At 43.0% G+C, this 22,891-nt stretch overlaps 1 protein-coding gene across 2 annotated transcripts; it reads left to right on the top strand.

The window, feature by feature from the left end:
* The first annotated feature begins 2,274 nt into the window (after positions 1–2,274).
* Positions 2,275–22,730, top strand: mrps9 (mitochondrial ribosomal protein S9). Of its 2 annotated transcripts, none has more exons than XM_030750001.1 (11): positions 2,275–2,375; positions 2,696–2,881; positions 8,899–8,961; positions 10,243–10,273; positions 10,353–10,432; positions 19,104–19,189; positions 19,269–19,344; positions 19,445–19,613; positions 20,444–20,552; positions 21,366–21,535; positions 22,389–22,729. In XM_030750001.1, exons 1-11 carry the CDS (start codon positions 2,289–2,291, stop codon positions 22,478–22,480), a joined length of 1,149 nt encoding a protein of 382 aa, XP_030605861.1. In that variant the 5' UTR covers positions 2,275–2,288; the 3' UTR covers positions 22,481–22,729. The 2 variants fall into 2 exon arrangements, with proteins under 2 accessions (XP_030605861.1, XP_030605855.1); XM_030749995.1 differs by having other exon boundaries at positions 2,280–2,387; positions 22,389–22,730.
* Positions 22,731–22,891: the final 161 nt, after the last annotated feature.

Raw genomic sequence — 22,891 nt, 5'->3', positions numbered from 1 at the left:
GTTAATGAAACAAAGCCTTTAAATGGGGGTGTGGCCATGGAAACACTATATAAAACAGGGAAATATTTTATATGTATACACAGTTAAATTTGGGCTGCTACCAACATAAACTTTGGACAATCCTAACATGAACTAATAAGTAATAGAAAAAGGTGTTTCTAAGAAGTGCTGCCCACATTCCCAGGAAGTACACTGAATGAACCAACCTAAAAGAGTCACAACTGCAAGGTTGAGTTGATGGGCAATACTGGAGGTTTTCTTTGTGTTTCATCTGTATTTTCTCTGTAATTACCGTCACATATATGTGTAACTTGCTGTATCTTACTATGTTTTCACTGGATAAGCTGTCATGAACCGGCTCAAAATTCAGACAGAACTGAGAGACCACACGGATGATGGCGTTTAAAAGAACCAAGCTGAACATGAATATACAGTTGCTGAATCTTTATAAGAAAGATGCCACATTCTTGCCTGATGGAGAGAAGATCCTTTTTAAACAATTAGCCCACTGGCAACAGGTGTGTTTCCTCCTAGGACCCGCCTCTCATACTAGACCTGTTTCCTACACAACCCAGAAGGAGGGAGGAGCAAGCAGACAGAGTGGGAGGGGTCATCACATAAGTACTTAAGAATTTGGGAAGTTTTACCAATCAATAATAAATATATGTAGTTTTATCAGTAAGTTCTTTGATTTTTGGTGTCAGTGTGCTTTCTTTAGGTACAACAACCTCATTAACTGTGTCTTTATCGCCAAGAAACTCAGTTAGAGGCAACCTCTTATTATGTGCTTAGTATTTGCCCTCCTTGTTAAATGATGAATTAACTGTGAATAACCACTTTTTTTTTTTTTTTTTGGGAAAGATGAGTTCAGTGTCACTCAGGCCTGATTACTGCCAGATCTGCTGAATCAAGAAATCACTTAAATAGAACCTGTCTGGCAAAGTGAAGCAGGCTAAAAGATCTCAAAAAGCAACACATCATGCCACCATCTAAAGAAACAGCTGAGAAACAAAATCACAAAATTGATTTTGGTTCTATCAGTCTGGAAAGGGTTACAGAGCCATTTCTGAGGCTTTGGGACTCCAGTGAACCACAGTGAGAGCCGTTATCTACAAATGGAGAAAACTTGGAACAGTGGTGACCCTTCCCAGGAGTGGCCGGCCTTCCAAAATTACTCCAAGAGCTCATCGACAACTCAACCAGGAGGTCACAGAAGAACCCAGAACAACATCTAAAGAACTGCAGGCCTCAGTTTCCTCAGTTAAGGTCAGAGTTCATGATTCAACAGTAAGATAGAGACTGGGCAAAAATGGCATCCATGGGAGAGTTCAAGGAGAAAACCACTGCTGACCAAAAAGAACACAAAGGCTCGTCTCACATTTGCCAAAAAAAGAAAAATCTTGATGATCCCTGAGACTTTGGGGGAAATATTCTGTTGCATCTGCCATAAAACTAACACAACATTTCATAAAAAGAAAAACATCACACCAACAGTCAAACATGGTGGTGGTAGTGTGATGGTCTGGGGCTGCTTTGCTGCTTCAGAACAAATTGCTGTAATTGATGAGCCTTTGTGCAGTTCCTTAGCTCACCACTGAACTGATGATCTGCACAAAGGCTCTTTTTAAGATAAACAGGGATTACTTTGAAGTACTTATGAAGAGCTACTCTGGTATAGTTTAAGGATAAAAACATGGAACTGGAAATGTCCCCTTTAGAGACACATTATGATCATCCAACAGTGACATTGAGGACGTTGATGAGGAAAAGGAGAAGGTAGAAAAAAAAGCTAATAATAATGCATTGAATGCTTTCTTTACAGTCAAACAAGTGATTATGATGTGAATGATTATTCAGTAGTTTGGCACAATTTTCAATTCCATGTTCTATTCTCTTTGCAGAATTATTTTATATTATGTCTCACTCATGCAATCAACATGTTAAAATTGTTATTTTACAGGATGTGTATAATCCCAGATTTTCAGGAGCAATTCTTTAATTTTTTTCCGTATCTTAAAGCGCAAACTGTAAAGACACCAGTAACAAAACAGGACATGGTGTCAAGCAGGAAAGAAAGAACACAAGATGATGATGATGACCAAGACTTTTTAAAAAGGAAGTGTTTAAATCAGACGAAAAAGCATCAAAATATTAGAGAATTAGTGATGAATTAGTTATTAGTGTTTTATGTCCGCTGAGAAATTCTTTATTTTATTTTATTTTATTTTAACAGCTTAACGCGTAGACGTAGACAACTTCCGCCTCGGACGTCACCGCTGTCAGCAAAGATGGCGGCGTCCTGTGTGCGAACCGTGGGCTCGTTTCTGGGAAAATGTGCGAAATGCAGTTCGAGTATAAACACAGTCACCACGCAGGTGAGCCTGCAGGTAGAAATAACGTATCGTGTGATACATTAACCTGTCATTTCACCTTTTAATGCACGCGAGTATGTTTAATTGACAGCTAAATCACCGTCGTCCTTGAGTTAGCGGCTTCTAGCAGAGCCTGTTAACCAAACTCTACTGACGGATATTTAAATTCAGGGCCAGTCACGTCGCCTTTACTTTCATGGTGATGTCACGGCCTTTGAGGTGTTTCGCATTAGTTTATTGAACTCCTAACTGTAATTCGGCTGTTCTCTAATGCTGCTCCGGATATTTATCTGACAGTAATAGCTCCTTTAACCTGTCTTCAGGTGCTGCTGAGCAGGCAGGTATGTGTGAGCTCTGCCCTCCGCAGGAAGAACCTGGCGGCCACAGGACCGGAGAAATTCACTCTGAAGTACATCCAGAAACAGGTGGAGGAGTTTGAAATCGGGAAACGCCACCTGGCCAACATGATGGGAGAAGATCCCGAGAACTTCACCCAGGAGGACATCGATGTAAGTGAGCTTTAAGTAGAGAAGCTGTCTGACATCTTAACCCAAACTGGAAGCTGCTTCCACAGGAGAAACTCAAGTAAGCCAGGGATACTGTGGTATGATGGGAAGATTTTGATTCAGGGACTTACTAGGGGAAGCTAATCTGGCCAAAATATGATCCTTTAGTGTCTGTCAGCACTCGCATGGACTAGTTTACAGCATCACACTGAGACAGGATGCTCCAAGCTGCTTTGATGCATTGTTCAGCCTTTCCTAGAGACATGTTTTATATGGGAGTTAAAGGAATAAAAAGGAGGGAGAGGCTGGGTTTTTCCTGGCTTAAAGTGGGCCTTTAATGGGCAGCTATGCGTATTACCACAGTTGGTTCACATGTAGTTATAGCAAAGAGTCTGTGTTACCAAAGGGAACAGGTGTCTGTGCATTTTCCTGTGATTCTTGGCAACTTTAGGATTTAAACTCTTCGGATCACAGATCTGGGGATTTTCAACACTTCTTCTGTGGGTCCTAAGTACTTGACTCAAAGAGTTTTGCTGAGGCATCTGTGGTTGCACAATTTGCCTAATCGTGACCCATTCTTTCACAAGTGCTTGTAGAAGCAGCCTGCATGCCATAGGTGGTTGGTTTATACACCTGTGGCCATGGAAGTGAGTAGAACACCTGAATTCAATGATTTGGGTGGGTGAATACGTTTGGGAAAACAGTGTATGTTGCAGCAGTGTTTGAGTAGTATCTGAGTGAACACCGCTATCCGTGACAATTTCACACATAGAAAATCCACACTTATTCATTTTTAAATTTAGCCACAGACCCCCCCTTTTTTTTTTCTCTCTCTCTCTCTCTTCCGTGTTTCTCTTGCTACCGTGGTGCTCCTCAAGCTCATCCAGCCACTTCTTCATTGTCTCATCTGTCAGACCTTTCCCTTTTGTGTGGCTGCTGGCAATGATCGCACTTAAACTGCACAGCAGAATGATGACCATTGTTGCCAGCTGCCACCAAAGACGGAGTCTACCTGCAGGCTAAGAGATTCACTGCAGAGGCAGCTGATTATATTAATGTTTGGTTTTTTCACAAAGAGAAGCTCATAAGTTATTTGCATGGACGGTATAAAAGATGGACACAGCATTAAGTGCCTTAAATCTACATTTTTTGATTAAGATTTCTGGTCATCTATATGTCTGTGGAAAAACAGGCCTCGGTAAATCTCTGTAAACAATTTCCTGATGAGTTTACAGGCTCAGCCACTTGTTTCAGGTCATACTGAATAAAACAAACATTGAGTCTGTTTTGTAAATTTTGGTGTCGGAAAAGGAGGATTGCCAAAGGTATGCTCATTGGCTAACAACTGGTGATTGACAAGTTGTTAGCCAATGATCGTGCCGTTTCTCAGTCAGATCCACCCCTCACTCACACCACAGTGGTGATGGACAGCTACATAACGGACTTCACTAAACAGTGGGTGACGTCACAATGGCTGTGCCTATCCATTATTTTGTATATATGCATGTTTCATAGTTTATAGTGAATGCAGGCATGCGCTGGAAGATGTAGGTGGCCCTAGACAAAAGGCCAATCTTTCCATCTAAAATTGCATCATCCACCCTGCGGTACTCCAACCTGGCAGCAGAAGCAAAGGCTGGAAGGTGATGGTGCGCCCAGTTGACTACATCAGGGGGCTGGCCCACAGAAGAATTATGAAAGAGCAGGCCAACATTTCTGAAAGGAGCAGCCATTGGTTACAGACGAAAAGGACACTGGCTGAGCGCAGGACACTCACCCAGGCCTGATCCACCTGTGATGGGCCACTTCAGCAGAGGGTGTATTGTGATAAAAGGCCAAAACACTCTGTGATGCTGAGGTACACTACCGATGTGTCTTCGTACTAGCTGCATCTCCTGTCGCCATCTCCAAGGAAGCCAAAGTAATCTCCACTGTAAACAGTTGTGGTGCAGAAACACCGGAGGTGATCACACCCGTACCCAGGAGCCACAGCCGATTGGCCGGTTGAGGCCTTCTCCAATCTGCCATCGCGTTCAGTATATTAATTTAAAATGCAAAGTCTGTTTTTCTTTTGTTTTTTCCTTCCCAGGCATTAAAATGCCCACATCTACTAAGCAGATGACATATTTATATCACCTCACAGTCATATAGTTAATAGAACCTGTCAATCCCAAATACTCACAAACGCTCTAAATGCGGATTAATCCGCCACTAAAAATAGTCCCAAACAAATAAGCGTTTTACTCCTGTTCGAGTGTGTTTCCTAAAAGAAAATATAGTGCTGAGCTTTTTAAGAACAGAGTCTCTGAAATGCTGAGTCTGTGCACCAGTGTAGCTGTCCGGGTTGAACAGGCGATCCAAGGTGAGATTCCTTAATGCAGCATCGTAGGTTTGAATCCAGTGTAGGCCGTTTTTTGCATGTCATTCCCGCTTACACTTCCCTGTCTGCTCTACACCATTCTCTCTAATAAGGGCAAAGAGAAATGTTGAGTTTCTATGGTCCCGTGATGATGCTGAGTTGGATCTGTAGCTGTTATCTTGTATTGGCGGCACGCCAACGCGTGACATCTCCTGAGCCGTTGCTGTTGTTGCAGGCAGAAGTTTGTTTCATGTTTGGCTGATCTGTTTAAAGCCTCCCCTCTTTGTCAGCATCATTAGCATCGGTTGGCTCCACATGCAGCAGGCAGGTGGGGCCGCGTCTGTCTAATCCACTGCATCATTGATATTAGCAACGCCCTTAAACACACACCCGAAACTTGGCAATACATTAGCCCTCGCTTCTCCAAACATTTAGCTCAATTTGCCACTCATCCCTCGCCCGGTCCCCAGTGTCCCTCACAAATAATGAAGAGAGCTGTTTGCGCCAGGCTGTGAAAGCCGAAGCGACGGCTAGCAGCCCAAACTTGGATGTGTGGAGGGAAAGGGGAAAATTTGGGAGGACTGGAGAGGTGCAAAAGTGGGGCACCTGAGAAATCCCTGCGCATTGGTTTGGAGTCCAGACTCTTCAGGTGTGACGGTGATAAAGACCCGGGGAAAATCAAAAGGATGTTTACAGCCAGGAGGAGGAATTAACACAGCTCACAGACCCACAAAGACCCAAAAAATCTTTTGTGACTGTTAAAAGCAAAACTGAAATATCTGGACTTCTAGTACCCCACAAGATATTAAAAATATTTATTTTTCTCTTTTTCTGGGACTCGGGTCAAAGTTAGACACGTTATCTGCCAATAAAGTGCTGAAACACGCATTATTTGTAAGACTAATAATGAATAAATTAAAAAAAAAAAAACTATTTCTGTGCACCTTTTTTGTAAAGCATTAAGCCATAAAAGTATCAGGATAAATGAAGACAAATAAAATCAGATTTCTGTGTTTCTTAAAAATAGGATTTTCTTAAAGGTAATAAAAGGTATTTCAAAGGAAATTTAGTAGCTCAAAGATAAAGAAGGTAATCAGGAGTTTGGTAAAGGGCAGTGACATCTAAACGAGGAGGAAACCGCTGAACTTGCTTTTCTAATTATTTAACCTGATGTTATTATTTATCAGTTTGTTTGTTTTTTTAATGTATGAAATCTCAAAAATAAAAAATACTATTTAATCCTAAACAGTATTTAATGTTTTTTATTTAATTTTTTGTCTTCAAGCAGGACTTAAAACTTTAAAATGTTCATAGGAAAGCAAATCTTTACTTCTCAGAAGCTGGAAGTTGAAGATATTCAGGATTTTTCCAGGCTCTTAACACTGTCCTCCTTTCACAAAATAGTCAGTTTCCTCTTCTTTTTTTTTTCTGTTTTTTTTTTTAGTCCATTTTTTAAATAAAAATGTCTATTATGCACAGCTGAATGAAACTGCAATCACGAAAGCTAGTTTTATCACAGAAGTGATACACTGCTGGTCATTTTCCTTTGGTTTGTACCAAGCGGTAACCTCCAAGGCCAGCAGAAGTGCCAGAAACTGCAGTTCCTCTAATGTCCACTTGAGGCTTCCTCTAAAACGAGGCAATCCCTATAGACTCCCAGCAGAAATAGACATGTTTACAACTTGTTTTAAAAAGTAATTTTGGCCTGAGTGGCTCGTTTCTCCCTTCATAAGAACTGTATCAGTGTGAATTGTTCTTATAACTCATACATATGAGTACAGGTAAAGCTTAATGTTGGGCGTATGGCCATTTTGACTTCTTAGGGATGAACACAATTTTTGACTATGAATTGTATGTAAACTGGTTGTGCAGCTATTCATGATTTTGAAATCATATTTTGCTTATTTTTAACTGGATTCTGGTAGAATGTAACTCACTGCTATAGCCCAAAGGTGCTGGTAATGTACCTTCAAGTGCTTGCCAGTGATTATTGAACAACAGTATATCAAACAATGAGCTGCTAATGACCAGTAAAGTGTCTACTATTGTACAAATAATATTTCAAAAGATAAAGGGAAATGAGGTCCAGTGCAAACTCCACCAGGTGAAGCTAGCATGTCATAGTGCTGCTACAGTTGCACACAGTCATTTAAGAGCAGTGTAGGTTTGGGCGGCAATCGTTGAAAAATAGGCAAACAGCTCCCTGTGCGTGAAGCGCCCACCCCTGCTCTCTGTGTCTTTGTGTTGCACCCTTACAGTTTAGCTAACCAAGCTGGTTCCTCTTCTAAATATGGTCACTTCTGGCTCCCAAAAACACCCAACACTGGTGATGTTATGCAGTCCATCTTTTGTATACAGTCTATGGTTCAAAAATGGATATTTTGAGATCAAAGAGGTCTAAAACAAATAAAAAGGGCCACATCTTCACTTTTCAGAAACTGCAACTTGCAAATGTTCTTATTTAAAAAAAAGTGTTTAAAATACATAAATCTGATTGCAGCTCTGACTAAAGCCTCTGCCCTCTAAGCAGGAAAAACCCTGTAACAGTTTCAGCACTCTCAGAAATTTGGAAGTTTTGAATTTCTGCCTCGTGGTTTTGTAGGTTTAAAATAACTTGACTCAGCTTCACTGTTCTTTTTTTTTTTTTTTTTTTTTTTTTTGCCCTGCTGTAGTCTCCTGTCCTGTTACAGCTTCTTATTTCGCTGTGAAATTTGTAAAGGAAAAAAAAAATCTCTGTGCACCATGGCTCTGTTAGGCTGCCTTTTCCCCTCCGTCACTCCATCTTGTCCCCTCAGGGATCTCTTCCATATTCTGTCAACTCTCCGGGGATGCACAGGTGCGTCTTCATCTGTTCCCCGTCTTTCCCTTTTTCCTCCTTTCTTTTTTGTTACCCTTTTACTTTTCCTCAGTTGTCTTCCTCTTCCTGCCTCTCACACCCTTCACGCAGACATTTCTCTCGACCGGCCCCCTTTTTCTTCCTGCTTTCCGTCGTTTTGACAACCTTAAAGGCAGCAACCTGCTCCCTCCCTGCAGCACCTGCTGCCTCACTAATTGAACCGACAGAGAGAGCAGGAGAGGAGGAAGAGGAGTGGAGAGATGGTGGGATGAAGAGGGAGAGAGATGAGCAGGCTGTCTTGATGAGGATGGCGGGCCTTTCTTCCCTCATACACACATTTCCAGTGCCATCTGTAGCCCTGCTAATAACACCAACACGTGCACACACACACACACACACACACACACACACACACACACACAGAGCAGGGGATGAACTCGGAGTGAACTGTTAGACGTCCACAGTGTCCTCTGCTCGCTGTCAAGAAAGCCTGGAACTTGTGCCTTTTTCTGCTTGTTTTCTCCTCTAACTCCCCACACACACACACACACACACACACACACACACACACACACACACACACACACACACACACACACACACACACACACACAGATCTCGCTCGCCTTTCCTTGAACCCGCAAGCAGCTTGCGCCTCTGTCACTTTGTTGGTGTGACCTCTGTTGTGCGGACATGTCAGCATTGTCATAATCTGCCATCATCTCTCAAACTGCCATCTTTATTTATTTATTAATATTCTCTCTCTCTCTCTCTCTCTCTCGCTCTCTCTCTCTCTCTCTCTCTCTCTCTCTCTCTCGTCCACAGAAAAGCATCGCCTACCTCTTCCCATCCGGCCTATTTGAGAAGAAAGCTCGGCCCCTCATGAAGGTAAGACTTCATGACTCAGTCTCAAAGGTTCAATCTGCAAAAGTTTAGGCCTCAGATTATTGACTCCTATTACAATCTTCCATTAAACATCAACAAAGATTTAAAAAGGTCATGACCCAAAAACACTGGCAGCTGCTGTCCTAACGTATACTCTCGACCCCGCCTGATCTACCATCATACAGAGCTCTTTTTTATTTTTGAGAAGTCAGTAGTTCCTGCTGGATTTTTGGAACATGATGATGTTTTCCACCACAGGAAAAATGGACCCACCACCATGGGAGACCCCAACATGTATTTATATCAGGGCAGATTTTTAGGGAGAAGTACTCACTGTGTAAATGGTAAATGGACTGGTTCTTTTAAAGCACTTTTCTGCTCCACTTGAGCACTCAAAGTGCTTTATGCAACATGCCTCATTCACACATTCACATCCATTCACACAAGAACTTGTTTCTACACCGAAGTGCTTTCTGTCTAGCACTCACACACATTCAAACCTCCATCGGAGAGCGACTCTGGGATTCGGTATCTCTTCCAAGGATACTTTGGCAGGCAGACTGGAGCAGCCAGGGGTCGAACCGCCAACCTTCCGATTAGCAGACGACCCGCTCTACCTCCTGTGTTACCTCTGTGATCACTAATAGAGTAAAAATAGGCTGACAACCTTCATGCAGATAGGGAAAAATCAGTGTTTGCACGGTGATTGCACTGAATTGTCACATTCAGCGATTGATTTTGACTTTCAGTCGCATGGCGATCTGTCACCATAGAAAAGAATTGTGGTCCAATTCGGATCAGTGAAGTTTGCCGGCACGTTGCATTCAGTCTGAGTCATGCCGAGTTTAGACGCCTGCGGTGAAGCTTTGTAGAGGCTACGACATAAACTACGCAAGTGACCGACGCTGCTGCCAGCATTCACTGTACATTACCTCACATCCATTCCAGCAGATTTGCAATTCCTTTCAGGAATTTGTTGACATCTGAGAGTCCGTACACTGATGCCAGATTAGTTATTTAGCTGCATTCCTGAACAGGAAAATTTGTTTTAGTGGTTGATAGTTGTGCTTCTCAGAGAAGTCCAGTATGTCAGCTCAAACTGAAACATGCTAATGCTAAAATAGACATGCACGTCAGGGTTCTTGTGTGTGCTTAATTTGGTTAATTTAAGTCATGTTTTCAGTTTACACTTTTATGTTTGATATGTTAAACATCAGCCTCTGATTGGATGATGAAATTTGATGTGAGAGGTTCAGTTTTAAACAAATCTGTTTTTATTTCCAGCATCCTGATGAAATATTTCCCAAGCAGAGAGGTATGTGAAATGTGCTCCTGATTGCAGTTTTTTTTTAACTGAGTGTTTCCAGAGCTGATTTGCTTTCCTCTCCATAAAGCTGTCCAGTGGGGAGCAGACAGGCGGCCCTTTCACTTCCTGTTTTACACCGGCAAACAGTCCTACTACTCCCTCATGCATGTGAGTACAGCTGTACAGCTGGAGCAGTGAGCAGTGCTGTCAGGTAAACCTTCATCCCAGCTCAAATCCCCAGCTCTTCCTCACCTGCTCCTTCCCCTGCCTCCTGCACCCTCGGGTCATATCCTATTCAGACAGAGTGAGTTGAAAGAAGACGGCGCCGTCCCCGAGGAGCGGCGGAGTCAGATCCTCTTTTTCACGCAGCGGGGTGAGGGAGAGGTGGGAGATTAGAGGGAGGTGAGACGAGCAGGAGGTCAGAGGTAGTCCAGCTTAACGTGCGGATCTCGGGGGAGAACCTGCTGCAGAGATGGAGGCTTATTTTCACCTGCTCCACCCATCCTTCATCTCTCATACAGAAGGTTTATCTGTATAACATGAAATTGCATATATAAACATATTACCATCAGTTTTTTTTTTTTATGTTTTTGCTTTGGCATAGAAACCAATCTGCTTCCTGTGCTCCCAGTTCAAGATCTCGGTTCTGTGGGGGCTAAACCGTCTCCTACAGTACCTCCTGTTCTTCTTGTAGCTGAAGATCTTTTTTTAATGACTCTGCATGAATGTTTTTTGGCTTTTCAAGCTGCATAAAAAAGGTAGTTTTAATGTTTTACCAGGCTCTTTGCTTCTAATGGCTCAAAACCCTGCAGGACTGGATAAGGACAAAAAAAACCCTCAATTCTTCTAGGCCATATTGCAATGCACAATATAGAGCATATCATGCTATGAGATGTAGTTTTATAGGCTAAATGCAGTTGGCTTCTTGTCAGCTGATGCAGTTGTTGGGGAAACTTTGTCAACTTAAGTATTTTCTCCAAGCTTTTTTTTTTAATATTTAGAACATTTTTCCTGCTCTGCCTGCCATCGGATGGCGTTTTCCAGCAAGGAAGTACAGCTGTTAATTCCCCCAGGTGCCACCTCACAAAACAAGGGAGTTGTTTGCGTACTGCTGTCTCGATTGGTTGGTTAGTTTGAGTTTTATGTGGAATTTCCCAGTATTTTGGTAATCGTGGTAACGTTTTTTCCATCATTTTGTCCTTTCGCCCACATGTAAATGCCGTTTTTGGATCACTCAGAACTGAGATTTTGAAAAACTCACAGTGTCAACGACGCACACCTTTATCTCCTTTGGTTGGTGTCAGACTGTGCACTGTGTTGTTTGTGGGCTCTTGAATAACCAACATTTCTTCACAGTTAGGGTTATATCATGACCTGTTGCTTTGGCGCACTCTTGATAGCGCTTCAAATCTTTTTTTTTTTTTTTTGCATCTTTATGTGGACAGAGATATGTTTCAAAATGAACTCGGAAAAATCCGTGTTTTAAAAAATACCCGGGAATGTATGGACATAGCCCCCATCTGAAAGGTGAAGCCAGCAGGGATGTTCCTTAAATCTGTATTCTTTCTGATAGCCACTAGGGGGCGACTTGCGTGGTTTCAAAAAAGACGGGGCTGTGGGACGACAGCCATCGGCTCCCTCACCCTGCGACCTCAGTAAACACTTTCCTGGTAGCTTTATGGGGCTGGTTTTGGATTATAGTGAAACGTTAGGCCTGTTTTGTGCGTTTTGAAGAGAAGCATTATTGTCTAATGACTTGCCAATCACAAGTTGTTAGCCAATTAGTGTGCAGTGTGCTCGGTTTCATAGTCAGATCTGTCCCTCACTCACCACAGTTCACGCCTGTGAAATCTCTGAGGTTGAGGCGTCACAGTAGGACTTCGCCAACCAATGGGTGATGTCACTGTGGCTACTTCTATCTGGACTGCCCATACTCTGTCTTAGTGTGTCGATTCTGTATGTTAATAAAGTTTGTCATCAGTTGACATGCATGCTTTTCTAACATGGTGTCGCAATCTGGCCACGGCAAAAAGGGTGGCAGCTGTTTTGGCTGAAAGTAAGTTATTAAGCAAACTTAGAGCTAATGAGGTGTTCATATCAGTAAGGTCAGTGGTGTAGGGTGTGTGCGAGTGTGGAGGTGTGGTAATTGCAGAAAACAACATAAAGAAAGTTGACATTTGGCGTGGTTGCAACTTCAAGTTATTATTGAATTGTTCCACCACCACTGTTTGAGACAGAGAGCAATAATTCCACTCAGGTAATCGATATAAGACCAAATCACAGCATTAGATGCCCCAATCTGCTTTTTACTGTAAGGGAAAGACCCCACAGTATTAGAATTAATAAATTGTTAAATTGCCAATATGTCTTGTTTCTTCAGACTTCAATCATCCAATCCAATAAACGACGCCAAACAAGAGCAGAATAAGCTGTTTGGCATTGGTGGCGATTTTGCAAGTTTTTTATGGGCGCAACCCACATACTCAGCTCTGCTGCTCAACCCACAAATGCATTTTCCTGACCATAATCTGAAAGTAATGAATGTATATCTGTCTCTATAGATGGATATCACCCGGCTGTAAAACCTCAAAAACAAAAGCATCTTCAAAAATAAAAAACATGAGGTGGAGGAGTTTATTTTTATTAAAGCTGGTGAACCGCAGTTACCTGTTATTCCTGCTGGCTCCAACAGTAACTTTGCAAAAGTGGTTGTTTGTACTTTCACACCCCTTTGGAGATTTTTTTTACCCCTCTTTGACACCCCCCCCCCCCCCCCCCCCCCCCCCAAAAAAAGAAAAAAAAGAGGCTGCGCTCTGTGTGAGAAAAGAAAAGTAAAAGACCTTTTGTTGTGCCTAACTTTGTATCTCAGTGATTATTTTACATTTAAATACAGCCAAAATCACAGCACAGACAGACATTATCTTTAATTCAAGTCTGTGGTGATTTCCTTACACGAAGTCGCAGTTATGTAATCAGACACAAGCCCACCCGCAGCGGTTTATTGTTTAAGGTAATTACAGACTCTATTTTCTTCATGCGGAGATGTTTATCATTTCACTTCTGCAACTTGACATCGTGCTGGAGTTCACCTCGTTGTTGCAAACTTGGCAAATTCATCACTGGGTTTTGCAACTTTTCGTATCTTTTTAGCAGCTTTCCTTTGAATAAGCGCATAGGTGCACAGTTCAGCGAGCAGCAGCACCCAGTCACTGTAAACAGAAGGCAGTCGGGTCTCTGATCCTGAGCGCCTCAGTGTTGCCTTTCAGACCCTTGATCTTAAAGCTTTTGTCACCATTTAGCACTTACATATGTACTGATAGTCTTCCCCCTCGTCCTCTCGTGTGTCTGTATAAATGAGATGCTCAGATGGTGGTTTGGGATCGGCTTAACCTCCCCAGGCCTGCTGTCTGGATTGGTACAGAAACACTTAATAAACACACCAGACTGGACTTATTTTATTCGTTTAACGAGAGAAACTTTATCACAGCCATTATTTTTAACTTTTGCGTATTATTTTGTCAGATTATTAAAAGCTGCTTTCGGCCACTCCCTTGTCACAAGGCGTCCCCTATAGCGGGCGGCTCCACATGTTTGATTTGGCAGAGTTTTTCTTTTTAGCCTTCCTGACGTAACCCCAGAGGGGATTTGTGTCTCTGGCTGGAATTGAACCAGCAACCTTCCACTTGCCGAGCGACTGTGGAGGCCCTAGATTTTGTTAGATCTGATCGTGAGTGTCGTAGTAGATAAAGATCCTGCATTAAGAGAGTGAATGTTCAGTGATGCATTTTGTCCTGTGCAACAGCAACACAGCCGTTTGAGATACAAACACGGTTTTAAAACTGGGGAGGAATAAATGGTGTGGGGGGGTTTTCTGTGTCCAGGTTTGGAATCCCATTTGAGGTCTGGTTGTCAGGCTTTGTCCCGCCACGGGGAGGAACTCCTCCTCAGGGATTTGGAGGGAAGCGGGGCGGGGCGATGAGGGGAGGGATGAAGAGGAAGATGAGGGGGCGATGAGTCCCTCCAGGGAGGGCTGGGGAGCAACCACACCATTCACACTTCTCCTTCTGTCTGTTTGTATCTGCAACACAGTGAAGGAGAGAGAGGGGGATGGATATTATGTGAATATTGGTCGTCCCCCCCAACACACACACACACACACACACACACACACACCCACACCATTGTGCCCTGCAGCTGTAATCTGCACCTCCTGCTGTGGGTTTAAATAGGTATGTCAGACATGTCTGAGAGCTCGAGCTGCCTGTCTGCATGATCGCAGTCACTCGTCGTCTTTCTCCTTCTTTTCTTTCCTGTCCTTCCCATCCCGTGCCCTTTCCAAGATTTTTTTTTCTTCCTTTTCCTTTTGTGTTTGTTACTCACAGTCTTTCTGTCTCACGAGGCCCAGGAGTGTCGCCAGGAGGGGGCAGTGGCGTGTAAAGCAGCCTTCCTGCTCGGCTGCTCTCCTCTCAGCGCGTTTAACCTGCCCGCTGCTCCACTGAACCCTTTATGGCCACAACTCCAGGGATCCCAAAAACCACACATTTTCCTCTTCCACATGAAACCGGATAAATACTCGGTGTTAACGCTTCACCGTAGGCCTCATCCTCATAGCCAGGGCTCCGAACGTGCATTTAAAGAGCGTTTATTGACTAGAAAGAGTGGAGTTCTAGCTGTGTGTTTCTGTAACATCCTCCACTTAAATGTATCCAGATACTGGCCCTCTCCTCCTCTCCTTTCATCCCGCCAATCCATGCGAATTATTCCTCGCCATTGTAGCAGCCGGTGTTTGCACACATGTAACTCAAGCCGCCCTCTCTTCCCACCTTCTTTTTTCCTGATTTTTCTATTACACTATTTTTTTTTTTCACAAATTGGTTTTTGCTTGATGTTTGCTTTATTTTTTTCTCTCCTCCTCCTCCTCCTGTACCCCTCTGTCGCTGGTCAGAGTGGCAGCGGATTAGGCACACTCTATCAAGAAGGAATTAAACAAACATCTGGTGAATAATTGACGGGGAAATGAGTTCTCACCCAGGCGCTGGGTGGCTAAGGTGGGGGTGTCTGCCTCGGGGACGTGACCAGCATGCCCACCCTCTCCTGCTCCCCCTCAATCCCTCGTGTCTGTCTGTCTGTCTGTCTGTCTGTGTCCATTGCCATGACACACTCCCCTCAGGTTGATGCAGCGATGAGTGAAAGTGTCCTGTCACTTATTTAATGTTTTTTGCTCCAGGAGGTTTCCTTCCAGCTTTGCTTGAACCGTGTACAGTACAGGTACCGAGGTCCGTGTACCACAGAGTACATGAACGAATTACTTCACAGCTGACTGAAGCTAAACTGAAAACAGAAATTGAAAAGCCAGAGTGGTTTCGCTCGTTTTTAGTTTATCTTTTTTAAACTGTTTAGTTTTAATCTATTTGTCGTTATTTTTAGTTTTCAGTTTTTCAGTTTTAGTTCATTTGTAGTTGCCTAAAGATGTCAGCCTTCACATTCAGTTTGTGAAGTGTTGCCAAAAAATAAATAAGCACAACCAAAAATCTTGAACCTTTATGGTCTTCAACAAAATCCTTAACTGACATTACACTGGCCAGACACTTTATTAGGTACACCTTAATACTATTGGGTTGGACCCCTTTTACCTTCAGAGCTGCTTTAATTCTTCATGGCACAGATTCGAGGTGCTGGAAACATTTCTCTGAGAGTTTGGTCCATGTTGACATGACGGCATCACACAGCAAATCCATGATGTGAATCTCTCATTCCACCACATCTCAAAGGTGCTCTATTGGACTGAGATCTGGTGACTGTGGAGGTCGTCTGAGTGCAGTGACCTCATTGCCACGTTTAAGAAACCAGTTTGAGATCATTTGAGTTTTGTGACATGGTGTGTTGTCCTGTTGAAAGCAGCCATCAGAAGATCAGTACACTGTGGGCATAAAGGGATGGGTCAGCAACAATATATTCAGGCATAGAGTTCTAGACACAAAAAAACTTCCAGCCCGGCACGTTAGCTAATGCTAAACCCTAAATGCAGTGCTAGCTTGCTAATTCAGTGACATGAACAGTTGGATAATATTATGTATTTAATATTCTGTGATAATGGTTGGTCCTACGGGTCATTGAAGGCACCTGAATGTGATTGGACCGTGTGATTTGATGCCGATAGGGAGTGTGAATCCTTCTGGTCTGTGTTAAGCTGCTCTAAAATAAGATGCACGGGTGCGAAACTGCAAGATTTGGTATCAATCCGATACCAAGTAAATACAGGGCCAGTATCACCGATACTGATACCAATACTTTTTAATAATTATGAAGAATTTCCGTGATGTTTAAGTGTTTTGTGATTTGTTTTTTTTGTTTTTTTCCCCCCTTTGGCTCATTAATTAGTTAAAACCCAGGATAGAATTGGGCACAGTTTATAGGTAAACAGAAAATATTTTATCAAAATAAAAGTTTTTGTTCTGAAACATTAGAACAGTAACAAAACTATTTTCCCCATACATTATGATGTCTGGATTTTTTTTTTCTTTAATAAAGTGTACAAAATGGTCACTCAAGAACAAATTAAAAAAATATTTTCAGGTAGAGTATTCAGAAAGTATAATACAAAATGTAATAAAAAATATACCTTCATTGACTAATTTTCTGGATTTTTTCTTAAATAAACAAGCTGTACAAAATTATCACTCCAGAACATTATAAAAGCAGATTCCTTTTATTCCCAAGTAAAATATGTTATGTGTCACGTGATGGTATAACGTTCAAACACTGTGGGGAGGGGGAGGAGCAAAGTGTGCGTGCTCTGTGCTGTGACAGGAGCAGCACTTAAACAGTCAGCTCGCATCTTTAATGAAACCGCAGCACTGCATACAGGAGAGAAACTGAAGCTAAAGTATCGATCTCATTACACTGGTATTGATCGATATCAATACCAACATTGGTATCGATATTATCGGTATTTGGATCGATCAGCCCACAACTAGTGCTCGCCCGCTTGCTAATTGCAACGATAAAACAACAAACCAGTGAAATTCTCAGCCCAGCGCAAGACGACCTCAGCATGGCGCATCACCAGGCGTTCAGCCGCTGGTTAGAACCCTGGAGTAAATGATGCTCAGTTGGTATTAAGGGGCCCAATCCCCGACACCACTACACCACCAGCAACCTGAATCGTTGATAAAAGGCAGATGGATCTACATTTTCACGTTGTTTCCATCAAATTCTTACCCTGCCTAAATGTTGCATCATAAATTGAGACTAATAGATCAGGCGATGTTTTTCCAGTCTTTAATTGTTCAGTTTTAGTGAGCCAGTGGCACCTAGTGTGGTCTTCTGCTGCTGTAACCCATCTGCTTCAAGGTTTGACTTGCTGTGCATTCAGAGGTGCTCTTCTGCATATCGTTGCATTTAACAACCGGTCATTTCAGTTGCTGTTGCCTTCCTGTCAGCTTGAAGCAGTCTGGCCATTCAACAAGGCATTTTCTCCCAAAAAACTGCTGCTCACTGGATATTTTGTGAGATGGTTGTGTGGGAAAATCCCAGCAGATCAGCAGTTTCTGAAACACTCAGACCTGCCCATCTGGCACCAACAACTATGCCACATTCAAAGTCACTTAACGACAACGTGCAGTTTGATGCTGAAGTGTCTTAAACCTGCATTCTTTTTAATCATCAGCAAAGGATGGCGACTCTGGTTGTGTGAAAATGAGCCTGCTTCTCACTTCAGTTATGACCTCAGTAGATGCTTTCCTAATGAATTTATCTCAATTGTTGGTTTCAAGTTTCATTTAATGCAGTATGATGTTTATTTTGAAAATTAGAGTCCTCAGAGTCAGAAAGGAGGAAGAATCGGAGTGTAGGTCAAGTCAGCTAAGATGGTGACACCAAAATGCTGACCTCAGGGCTTCAGGGTGGAACTTATCAAACCAGTGGGTGATGTCAAGGTAGCTAGAGCCATCTTTTTAAAACAGCCTGTGGGTTTAGTGCAGAAACTATCAGTAACCATAAACCAAAAGAGCAGCAAATAAGAGGAATCAAATGGGATTTTATGAATGAACGCTGACACCTCTGACAGAAGATGCAGCATTTCCAAAATCTGTGTGGATTCAGCCAAACAGTAAAGTTTGTCCTGTCGTCTGTGGCCACAGAGAAGAGACAGACCGGCAGCTATATTCAATAACATCCTGCGCTCGTTTTCCTAATCCTTCTGGCTCTTTAGACTTTACCACAAGGAATAAAAACAACTGTGACTGGAGGAGAAAAGGGTTCCTGGAAATGAAAGTTCTGGGTTCTTTTCGCCTCGTTAGAGAAGATCAAAACGGCAAAGCCGATTGATTCATTTACTTCTAAAACAGAAGAAAGGGCTTGGAGGCAGATTACTCCGTTTCCATCACTCATTAGCTGTTCAGACTATAAAATGGATAACAAAAGTGTTTCAAAACTATGTACTGTGCTCACTGAGTTTCTGGTCTACTAGAAAACAGATCCATTTACCATACCCCAGTTTTTATCCAAACTCCCCCTTCTGTTTCTCCTCTTCTGTTGACAGTTGTTGGCCATTTCCTCTCACTGAATATACATGTTGTCAAGAGCTTTGGTTGGATTTTTAAACCCCACACCAGTGTTAATGTGGGCTGAATCTGACTGCGACGGGCCACACGTGGAAGATTTCTACCTCACAAGGCACAGGGGTAGCTCGCTGTGCATGGCAGCTCCTGCTCTAAGGAGGGGGGGGCAGAGTCATGTTCCCCTTTAAATCCTGTTCCCTGTCTCGATTTGTGTTCTATAAGATTGCGTTTCTTTTTGCAGCTTAAACAACTCACTCTGAATGCTTTCACGGTTTTAGGAACTGTACGGTAAAATCCTGAGCATAGAGAAGCACCAAGATCGTCTGAGGGCCAAAGGACTCTTCTCCCAGGACGCCAAGCTGATGTAAGCAGAGGAAGAGTGCAAAGAAAGTCTTTCAAGTTATTTTGATTGTTTATTTTAGAGCCTTTCCTGTTTCCATCAGCTCTCTTGGCGCGAGCAGGTGGCTGACAAAGGACGAGCTGGAGCTGTTATTGGTGGAGACCATCTCTGCTCATGATGTAGGTTTCATTGATCTTCCTCTAACCCCACCCTGCACATCCTCCGCACGCAGGAGTTTGATTTGAGCAGAATGTGACACGTGTATGTGTTTGCCTTCAGTACGACCGTTTCATCAAACTGATGGAGCGCATGCTCGCCATGCCGTGCAGCAACACGGAGGAGCAGTTCGTCCTGCGATACCGTCGGCAGCTGGAGGCTCAGTCCATGAAGCAGATGGTGCCGCCGCTGGAGAAGGATGAAAACGGCGTGGCCTTCAGCACTGCAGAGGGTAGGGTCACAGGCAGCGGTGCATTTAGATAAAATGTCTTTAAGTGGTACTTATCATGTAACCTGTCTGAGCTCCCTCAGCTGGGCTCTAGGGAGAAATGCAGTAGATCACCGTAATGTGGCTTTTTTGGATCTGTGGGTGGGGCAACTTCTAAAGGTCATTCTAAAGGTCACCATGCATGTACTGTATGTTGCTTTCTTGTCTCAGTGAATCTTCAGTGTTGGTGTTTTTAGCTGCCGCCATGTTGGGGATTCTGATGAGAGGGTCAAGTGCCAAATTATCAGCTTAGTTTAGTAATCTTGATTGGTAAGAAACTGTACTGGTGCAACGCACAGGCACCTGCTGATTAATGCTAATTAGCTGACTGATAAATCACTAGATTCACTCAAACTTCTTGAATGGTCTGTACCGCACAGCAAGCCATAATTTTAGTCAGATGATCCAATAAAAGTGGACCAAGAGGCACCAACAGCACAAATATGGTGGAGAGCTCCAGTTCAGTGATGCAGATTAGCTGCTTATTTTGGGACATCCGTCGCTCTAAGCAGCCACAGTGCTCACTGTGAGCCTTAATAATATTCAAGTGGGTACCTCTGTAGAGCTGTTATGAGGGGGTAAAATAGCTGCAGAGGCCAAAACTGTTTTTTGTAGCAGGCTGTAAACATGTTAATATGTAATATGAAGTTATAAAGTTAACATGGGAGTGTATGGAGGCAAGTGGTCCTGAAATTACAAATATCTGACCACCTCCTGCAGTTCTGACTTCCTGGAGTTCAACTGTAACATAAAAAACTTGATCAATGGCTAATTAGACACTCATTCATTCTCAGGTCGGAGAAAGACATCGAACTCATCGGTCATCCTTCGAGACTGCGGCTCAGGATGCGTCACCATCAACGGCAAGGACTACGTCCACTACTTCCCCGTGTTACAGGACAGGTAGGAGAGCAGCACGAGTGTTTCCACTCGGAGCAAATAAACTTTTCCAGCTCACAGCCTCTCTGCTGCTTCATTCACAGATACCGTTTTCCTTAAAATGCAGGACGTGATGTGTTTTACTCTGCATGCCGCCCCCTCACCCACCCACCCCAAGAAAAAAAAAAAAATTAAAAAGCAGCTTTTTCACTCTTCACAGCATCGCCTCGTTTTTTATTTATCTCCTTGTAGTAAGTTAATTACACAGTTGAGTGATTGTGTGTCAGTATAAGTGTGTGTGTGTGTGTGTGTGTGTGTGTGTGTGTGTGTGTGTGTGTGTGTGTGTGTGTGTGTGTGTGTGTGTGTGTGTGTGAATGTCCAGAGCTGGTGTTGTCACGCAGTGTGAGGACGGGGCTGTAATTGGAGCAGAGAGGTGACAATTGACTTTGTCAGCAGCCATGGGCCATTCAGCCTGAGACGCCATCCAGAACACAGACACTTTCTTTTTCTCACACACACACACTCACACCCTTATCCTCTTCCTGCTGAGTCAGAAGTTACTCTGTTATATGTGGTGGTGAGATTGTAAAAGAAAGCATTTCACAGCGCCGGGATCCTCTACGCTTGTCTGAAAAGTCACCCAACCAGACATTAAATTAGCTAAGCCTCCGCCGTTGATACCGCTATCTGTTAAATAGTGCACACCCCTGGTCTGCCCATTCAGCCACGTTTCATTCTTTCACCTTATTATCTCTTGGTCATTTTCTTCTCTCTCTCTCCTCCTTTCTCTCTTTTTTTTTTTTTTTTTTTTTTTTTTTTTTTAAAAATACCTCTCAGAGAGCAGCTGATGTTCCCGCTTCAGTTCTTGGGCACGCTGGGCCGCTTCAACTTGGAGTGTACGGTGAGCGGCGGGGGCAGGTCGAGCCAGGCGGGGGCGCTCAGACTCGCCATTTCTCGTGCGCTGCTCAGCTTCCTGTCTGAGGGAGAGAGGGAGGCGATGAGACAAGGTGGGTCGTCTTGTTTTGTTGTATTTTTGTTTGTTTTTTTTAATCTCCTGACATCAGCCTGTCCAAAAGCCACAACTGCTGACATACTTTTACAATTACATGTAGAATGAAGTCACACAGATTGGTGATGAAAGGCTGTTTAAGTCATTGGAGTTACAACCAAGTGATAGAGGTAGCAGAGGGCCTGAGATTTAAAAAAAAAAAAGAGCTCATTCCTCAGGTTGTGCAGCTGGTGTTAAGGTTTGAACTCACCTTAAAAATTACAAATCAAAAATGTTGAGGAGAGTCAGCCTCTCGTTTCTTTATATTCAGCCTCATTTTAAAAGCTGTCTTGTAAAATAGTCCTGGAGCTTTTTTATTCTTCTTTGGATGCATGTCAGCGTGGTGTGCAGTGTTTCCTTAAAATTCTGAGGAAATTAGAGAAGTGCGGGACAAAAGAAGAAGAGAAAGGCCTAAAAAAGTACATCAGATGAACAGAATCTGAAAGTCATGTCCTTAAAAGGAGAAATTCTAGCAAAGACCTGAGAGATGCATCAGAAATGGTCTCAGTGGAAGGAAAGACGCCATTCTGAACCAAGTGTATCATATTTAATACGTGAGTTTTTGAGACCTCTGCATCAGAAGTGTTTTTTTTCCCCTGAGAAACCTAAATAAATTGTGCAGCATGTGGTATTTTTGCTTAGAACTTAACATGATCGTCCAGCCTCTCCAACCATACATGTATCAGTTTTGTTATGACTGCCATAAACAAATGTACTAACAGAGATATAAATATATATATTTGTTACAGCAAAATAATATCTGCAAATCTGGCCGACCTGTATGTTCAGTCATTTTTGTTTTTTCCTCCCAGCTGGTCTGCTGACCCCTGACCCGAGAGTGAGGGAGAGGAAGAAGCCCGGCCAGGAGGGAGCCCGGCGGAAATTCACCTGGAAGAAACGCTGAGGGGCAGATGAGTCCCAGCTGAGCTCACACAGGAAACGTTCACACTGACCTCCAGCGTAAACTGGCTTCTTTTCTCTGCAGAGGCAATGCCACACGTGTCCTCTTTGTTTAAGCTCTCGGTACCAAGTGAACGTCTCCATGCTGCGCGTTCTCACGCAGCCACCATGTTTTCAAGATGCACCTGCTGCAGTGAGCTCCCTCGGCCACCAGATGGAGGCATGTTATAAGAAATTAGTAGTTTGTATTGTTTATCTGTACATCAATGAATAAATTAAATGTTTTCTATAAAATACAAATAATGGTTGTGATTTTTTGTTTTTTTCCAAACCTGAACTATTTTACATTTATTGTTGTACTTTCTTAGGTAGTTAAGTAGGCCTCAAAGTTCACCATGGTGTGAGATTGTTCAAA

Source organism: Archocentrus centrarchus, chromosome 2 (genome assembly GCF_007364275.1).
Source record: "Archocentrus centrarchus isolate MPI-CPG fArcCen1 chromosome 2, fArcCen1, whole genome shotgun sequence".
Lineage (NCBI taxonomy): Eukaryota > Metazoa > Chordata > Actinopteri > Cichliformes > Cichlidae > Archocentrus > Archocentrus centrarchus.
The sequence above is the reverse complement of the archived record's forward strand: the minus strand, read 5'-3'. Positions and strand labels throughout refer to the sequence as shown.